The sequence below is a fragment of the Colossoma macropomum genome, unplaced genomic scaffold, assembly GCF_904425465.1.
Source record: "Colossoma macropomum unplaced genomic scaffold, Colossoma_macropomum, whole genome shotgun sequence".
NCBI lineage: Eukaryota > Metazoa > Chordata > Actinopteri > Characiformes > Serrasalmidae > Colossoma > Colossoma macropomum.
In genome coordinates, this window is record NW_023494807.1 from 18062680 (window position 1) to 18070565 (window position 7886).

Below are 7886 nucleotides of genomic sequence, written 5' to 3' on the forward strand. Positions count from 1 at the left end.
CTACATATGAAACACTCAGAGCTAATGCTAATAGGCTAGGACAATGGTAATTGAATTTTTCAGTAACTCTTGCCAAGTTTCCATGGAAACAGAGCAGCAAATCAATTCCACAGCTCAGCACTTTTGTTTTTTATTAATTAACTCATTTATTTATTTATCTTTCTGTTATTTTAAAGGGCCCATATCATAGAAAACTGAATTATCTATTTTGTTCAAAATAAGAATTTGATATATAATCTTAACACTGTTGAAATCTATCAATGGTGGAGAGATACACGTAGGAATAAGTAAAGTTTCAGAACTCACTATTCACTTCCTGGTCTGTATACTAAGCATCAAAAGTAGCCCGTTGTTTTTATGCCACAACAAACGCAGTTAAATATATCCACCTATTCAGCCCACAACAGCCTTGCTCCGCCCATTCATATTGAATTAATAAGGACTGTTTCAGCCTGAACTTGCTCAATACAAGGCAGCGAATAAGAACACCGTCCATTTACATATGCCTATCTTAAAGGCACAGTAACAAAAACAACCTAATTCCAAATGTATCGATGGAGGGCGTTTTCACACCTGTTCCAAAATACTAAGTCCGCAACCAGGACCAATTCTCATTTGGGGGGGAGGGGCTCATTATCGCTGCTTTGCTTTCACACACAAGAATTCCATCCGAACCATAGGTTGATTGCAAAATTCCATATGTCAGTTTTCTGCTGCAAAATGGTAGATGCTAGCTTCATCTCTTCACTGCTTTTTATTTCTTTTCCTTGGATAGAAACACTCAAGCGACAAAAAACGGCACTTTTTGTCCACAACTTTCCCCACGCCCACAAAACTTGAAAAGAGAAGTATCTATCACATAAAGTCAAAGCAGAACGGCAGATAGCTGAGCTGGTTTATGAGGAGACTGGCCTCTTCCTATTTCCTCCATTATATCAAAAACAGGCCTGCAAAATGCCAGAGGGTGCCAGTGAGTCCTCAGTGAATGGGGATAAATGAGACTAAATGGCTAAAATAAAAAGTTAAAATAGTTTCTAATCATTTGCCCAGAACTTTCTTTTAATTTTAGAAAGCAGAAGCATGTATTTCACCAAAAAAAATATATTTCCTTTTTTTCTACAGCAAACAGGTTTTGGGCAGCAGGATGCTAGCATTACTGCTACTGAGTGCTGATTGGTTGTTGAGCGGAGCAGCTCATTGGCTGTTTGCTCTCACTGACGTCATGAACATACTTGCTCTGGAGCGCCCTCTAGCGTTTGAGAAACCCGGAAGACGTTACAGAGTGATATTTCTCCTCTCTACAAGTTCTCTGTGAATAGCTTCCACATGTGCAGCGGACCACACCAGAGCGGACCCACCGATTTCCGGAGGACCAACAGCTTTCACACCTGACCAAAGTACCAGACTTACAGACTAAGCGGTCCTGGGTCTGGAAACAGCTCTAGAGTGAAAACACAAACAGAGACTGTAAAATTACTTGTTGCTGTTTTTGGCGCACAATTCCTCATAAACGTCAAAGTGGACCTAATGGGGGGATAAATGCAGGATGTGGGCCCTTGCGTGGCTGACCAATTGGGAGCAGACGCGCCGCGTTGCTTAGCAATGCCAATTAAAGCATATGATTATGCTAATTAGCAGGGAGTAGAAGCCTCCTCGCGCCTGTCCTCTGACATCCAGCAGCGCAGGAGGTTTCTGCTGAGGAACCAACAACAAAGACACAAACAAACCAAGAAAAATAACACAAAAATAAAACTGTTCTAACGCTTTTCTGTCATCCAGGTTATTAAATCAACCAGACTCATTTGAGCTGATGAAGTTTTTAACTGATGAGTCCAGTCCAAGTCCAGTCACCTTAACGCGCTACTGCTGGACACAAAGAAACCCGGCTGTAAACGCACAAGCAGAGCTGTAATCCAGACTGGGGATGCCTCGCGATTCTGGAGACGCGCGCGCGGAGCCAGCGCGCCCTTCCATTGGCTGAATTAAGTAAACACGGTTGTGTCTGGGGGGTGGGGGCGGCTGAGATAAAAAGCCGGGAACAGGCGCCCTTCCACGGCATTTAGTATCTGCCTTGGTCCGGAGGAGCAGCAGTCTCTTTAAAGTCGGCTAAAAGCTCCACATTTGCATCGCATGGACAGAAGGGCGAGTGGAGAGCTGTGATCTGCCCGCTCTGCAGCGCCTGGACTCGGCTACACCGCACAGTAAGTTCCGGAACTGCTCAACAGGTGCTCGAGCGCAGCGCCGCTTTCAGCAGTTTGAACGGGTTATTATAGCGTCTTATAGAATAACAATAAACTCACAGTGAGGTGAACTTACAGCACTGCTGAGCCAAAACTTTTAGAAGAAGCAGAAAGAATAATTACTGGGACGATTAAAAGGGATTTACGGTCGTATCGCTTTTTGTTTGTATGTTTTTCTTCCCAACAGCGTCGTATTTTATATACGTCGTATATCATTTGTTTGCTTGTTTGTTTGTTTTGGCTGTGCCAGAAGTAACCGTTTTCATATGGTAGCAAAACATCAAAAATGTTTTTAACTCTTGTTTTGGTTCTAAGCGCTATATTATTTACTTCTTTGTTTATTTATTTGTTTATTTGTTTGTTTGTTTTGGGTTTGCCGTGAGTAACCGCGTTTATATGGTAGCAGTACACGCCTGACTTCTCTCTCTCTCTCTCTGTTTGCCATTTGGGAAACAGCCAATGTTGATGTGTGAGTGTCCAGGAAACATCAGACATATTTACATATCTATCAATTTTTGTATATTGTGTATATATAAATATATGTTGTGTGTGTGTGTATATACTTATCTTTATATAGATTCAGATAGGATGTGGTTTGGAATAAGCTGTTTGCTGAGTGAATGGATAAGTACTTAAAAAATATGGTTCTTCAAGGGTTCTTTAGTAAAGGTTCTATATAGAACCGTTTCATGCATGATGAAATGCTTCTTCAGGTTGATAGAAAATTTGTTGTATATGGTTCTAGATGGCATCAAAAAGGGTTCTGCTATTGTTATAAGCTTGACATTGTGACAATAGCAGAACCCTGTTTGGTTCTATATAGAGCCATTTTCCATAAGTTTCTGTATAGAACCATACACAACACATTCTCCACCAATCTGAAGAACCATTTCACCATGCAAACAACCCTTTAAGCATGAAAAAAGTTCTATATAGAACCATTTCCTTTACTAAAGAGCCCTAGAGGAACCACCTTTTTTAAGTGAGTAGTTGTGGTGATCACTACATCGCTTCTCCTAGCATCCGTAGCAGAGTAACATTTGGCATCTGGACATTGAACATAAACACCACAATGATGTTGAATAAAAAAGAAAGGAAGTGCAAGTTTCTTCTGTGGGCTGAATTAATGTTTGAGTAATGTGTAGAAAGTATTTGAGTAGAGAAAAAAAGTTAATTTCAGCAGATCTAGGCAGGTTCTGAAAGTCCAGACTGTGGAGGAGGATGTCAGTGGAGACATTTCAATGTCTGTATAGAAAGATCAGAATGCTTTAAATTGCTGCTATTGTGCTGAGAAACCTGCCTTCTTCATTATATAATATTGTATTATATTAGATACTGATAAATAAACATGCGTACCCCATTCGTCCTGGTAGGTGAGAATGAGTAAAGACATCAGCCTTCATTTTGTAGCCTGGCAGATAATGTTATACCTCACATACCGTCACTATTGTTAAAAAAGTTGAAACACAGATGCATTGCAACAAGTGCCTTTGATATTTCTGAGAATTGCATCAGAGGAGTTTTCAAAATTCACATTTGAATTCATCTAATTTTCACAAGATGCCAGACTTGACAGCATAACACAGGGTTGTAGGTGTTTGGGAGATAGCTTGTTTTAGTGTATAACAACTGACTCTGCTGTTGTGCTATTTGGAATTGCAGTCACTTGCTATATTGTATTAGTTATTCTATGCACGTCTATATAGAGGCTGCTCTTCTGGACTCTGCATTCTAAGTAGTATAGAAGGTGAATAGATGGATAATGTGTCAGTGTTGGCAATGAAAGGGCATAATGATCTGATGCAGTGTTTCCAAGCCTGGTACTGGAGAGCCCCTGGCTTGTATATGACCTGTATGTTGCTTTAAAAAAAATATGAATATTGACCTATTACAAATCTGTGACAAAAACAGAGGAATTACAAAGAAAATTCAGTAACTACTAAGAGAAAAAAAATACAAATTGACACAAATCCACACTAAAAGACAGGGCAGAATAAATTTATAGAAGTTACTAAATAATAAGTAATCGGCTTGTTAGTGTTTGAGCAACAAAAGCGTCCAAATATTCACAGCATGGGCACTCCAGGATCGAGATTTTAAAGTCACCATAGTAGGTATGAAGTTCTGTAATTAAACTTCAGTCTTGTTTCATGCACAGGTTTTGGCTCCTCACAATTGAGAGGAATGTGGCTTCTGGAGAAGATCCGCGGCTCAGTGGAGGGTAACGTACTCCGAGGGGGTGAGGCTGCGGACAAGCAAGCCAAGGCACCCACCCACAGCAATGTGCTCACGCCTGACAAGATCCCTGACTTTTTCATCCCGCCCAAGCTGGTGTGCTGCCCCCCGGAGGCTGACACGCCCGAGATGAAGCCCAAGAATGGGCTCCACTCGTCCACCTCCGAGCAGACCATCTGCCGCAAGACGCCCCAGAGTGGCTCACGCAGCCCCCGGCTCATCTGCAAGCTGGCTGGGGACACTAAGAACCTGCTTAAGGCTGCCAACCGCCACATCATCCAGATTGAGAGCGCCGATGACTTGGCTGTAGGAGAAGTGGGCGACTTGACTACCAACGCTGACCCACAGTCCCAGACGGCCATGTCCCTGCCCTATGTACCCAAAGCACAAACCTCATATGGGTTTGCTACACTCATGGAAAGCCCCCACACTCGTCGCAAGGAATCCCTCTTCCACAGTGACCCCACCAGCCCCTTAACCTCACCTAACTCTCAGCGCAAGACACAATCAGGCAACCGCCTTGACCCAGGAGACTGCAGCGCCTCGCACCCCAATCCATACCGCTACTTCAGTGGTGGCGAGAGCGACACCTGTTCATCAGCCGAATCTTCACCTTTCAACTCACCCTTGCTGTCCCGCTCAGCCTCCTTGCTCAAGATGTTTACCCACGAGACACAGGCCAAAGTGTCCCGGGCGAAGCGGACATTCGCTCGCCACTCATCACTGTCTACAGATGAGTGCAGCTCAGTGGAGACCAGCCCCAACATCCAGCGCCGCTTTCGCTGCCCTCCTTCACCAGCTGCAGGTGGCCGCAGGGCAGGTGGGAGCAATGTGGAGCGCCTCACCCAGCACACGGTGGTCCTGCACAAGGGTGGTACGCTGCGCCTCTGCACGGACTACGACACAGAAGCAGCACGACTGAGGGTACGTGTGCTGGCCGCTGAAGACCTCTACGATAAGCAGGTGGATGTCAAGAGCATCAACTGCTGCGTGGCACTTTACCTGAACCCTGGCAAGCTTCAGAAACAGCGTAGCAACATCATCAAGAACAGCCGCAACCCTGTCTTCAACGAGGACTTCTTCTTTGACTCTTTGCCTGCCTCTCAGGTGAAGGACCTGGCCATCAAGATGAAAGTGGTAAACAAAGGCACCAGCCTGAAAAGGGACACCCTGCTTGGCGAGAGAGAGGTTCCCCTGAAGGAGCTGCTCACAGGATTCTAGTATGAACCAGCCTTTCCAAGCACAAATGGAGTTATGAAATAACAGAAGTTGGGGGAAGACTATGCCTGAAACTCCTCCTCCTTTTTATCTAACTTCCTACATGCACAGACTTTTCAGTTAATTAGGTACACCTAAGCTTGTATCTAGAGTCACTGGCCATGTTATGAGATACCCCTACTGTATCGATGCACTTTATAGGTACATAGTTACTGACTGTAGCCCCTCTGTGGCTGCACAATTAATCAGTTACACTCTACCCTGTGGAAATGGAAAGGGATCCCCATTGGACCATGTCGACCAGATATTACTTGTGTGGTGAACCAATCTCAGCACACCGACATGGTACCAACATGGTGGCATAATAGTGGATGGAAGTGGAGTAGCCAGAATTATATTTTAGCAAGGTCCTGGTCACATGTTGTGGGTTGGCACCAATGGTCCCAGAGCCATTGCAGAGACATTGCTAAAATGAGGTTGACATCTCAAGCCTACTTCACTGTAGCTAAGTCATTAGAAAAGTACCCCTATTAAAGAATGAAAAAATAAAATTTTACACGCAACACGATTGACTAATTTCACATTTACAGTTACTATAACAACTGACAGCGAGTACTGACTAAGTAACCAGGAGCATACCTTTTACAGCACTATGCGTAGGTGTCTAGGGTGAATTGTTGAAGATTGTGATTTTCTTTTACAGTTTTCACAGCTATTTAAATCAGTAGTAGCCTACACCAGGAACGAGCACAGCACAGCTAAGTTCCTACAATCTGCAAAGAAGGCCAAGCAGGTCAATGCTGTGTTTATATGTTGCCGTTTTATTGTGAGATGCAAGACTTTGGCATCTTGGGGATCATCCTTGCTTCCAGTTGAGGGCCCTCAAGACGCCCCATAGAAACACCCTTGATGGATGTGTAGGATGACTGATAAATTGAGCAGCAACAGATGGGCTACAGTCTGTAATTGTGTACCTACAAAGTGCATCTATATAGGTGTTTCTAAGAACATGGCCAATGAGTGTAGTAGTCCAACCTAATGACCTGGAAGCTATTCCAGGATATTCCATCTCGACTTTCTGATTCCTATAACAAATCAGAAGCTAGAGATGGAATATGCCCCATCTACCCAAATCCTTCCCAAAAGTAAATTCTAAAATATCTGTCAGTCCTGTCTTTCAGATCGTCAAGTGGGGCATCCAGCCTTTTAGTGTAAATCAGAATTATACAGATAACTGCATATTGAAGGAGTGGAACTTTGTAGAAAGTTGTAGTACAGTAGGCTTGGAGTGGGATCCTGGGTACGCAAATTGTTTAGTGTTTTTTTTTTTCCTTCCTGCTGCAAGAGGTCACCTATCCAGTTTGAGGACAGAGCGCGCTGACAGGAAGAATTTAGTGTGTGTGTGTGTGTGTGTGTGTGTGTGTGCGCGCGCGCAACTGTGCAGGGTGTGTGTCAATGTTTGAACGCCTTTGTAAATAGGACTTGCAACCATAAGTGTGCTTTCATAAGCGTGTGTGTATGTGAGTTTCCTCTGTTTCTCGTCTCGGGTTTCTGTGTTTAAGGAGCTCCTCTGGATCACTATGGATACTCACATCTGTCGACAAGTCTGTACAGCTGATACAGACGCTCTGTACCCTGCACATGTACAAAAAGGCTTTGAAGTGCCGTAACAACAGATCCAAATGCATGCTTTATCCTTGGGTTGAAATACTAAACTTGTAAGAGAGACAAAGACTGCATTTTTGGTATCACTGTACTGCCAGATGTTCCCTGTTAGTCTTTTCTTGGACCTTATCACTAGAGCATGCGAGTGATCATGGTATTGAATTGTTCCTGCTTTTAGGATTCGGGTTCTTTGTTGATCGTGCTAATTCCGACTACTTCAGCCGAGTATTTTTACGGAACGAAATCACCCTCCAGCCTTATGAATGACAAACTGCACATATTGACTGATGACTATACAGTATGGACATCTATTAACATCAGGACTTGTAAGCTATTGCTGTAAATACTGAGCTGGTTATGGTGTACATTTGTATGTTGGAACTTCGGTGGACCTATACTTGAGTATTTGTACAATGTTTTGGCATGTTTGTTGGAATTTGTATGTAGGCATATCTGCACGGATAATTGCATACTATATTTTTTTCTTTCGTTCCTTTTTTCTTACCAGATGTTGATCATATTAGCAGT

At 43.4% G+C, this 7886-nt stretch overlaps 1 protein-coding gene across 1 annotated transcript; it reads left to right on the forward strand.

Annotated features, from left to right (window-relative positions):
• The first annotated feature begins 2080 nt into the window (after positions 1-2080).
• Positions 2081-6321, forward strand: LOC118797452 (C2 calcium-dependent domain-containing protein 4C). Its single transcript, XM_036556817.1, has 2 exons — positions 2081-2201; positions 4399-6321. Exon 2 carries the CDS (start codon positions 4425-4427, stop codon positions 5694-5696), a length of 1272 nt encoding a protein of 423 aa, XP_036412710.1. The 5' UTR covers positions 2081-2201; positions 4399-4424; the 3' UTR covers positions 5697-6321.
• The last annotated feature ends 1565 nt before the right edge of the window (positions 6322-7886 follow it).

Excerpts from the sequence above, each read along its gene's own strand:
- LOC118797452 (XM_036556817.1), top strand. The coding sequence starts at position 4,425 with ATGTGGCTTCTGGAGAAGATCCGCGGCTCAGTGGAGGGTAACGTACTC.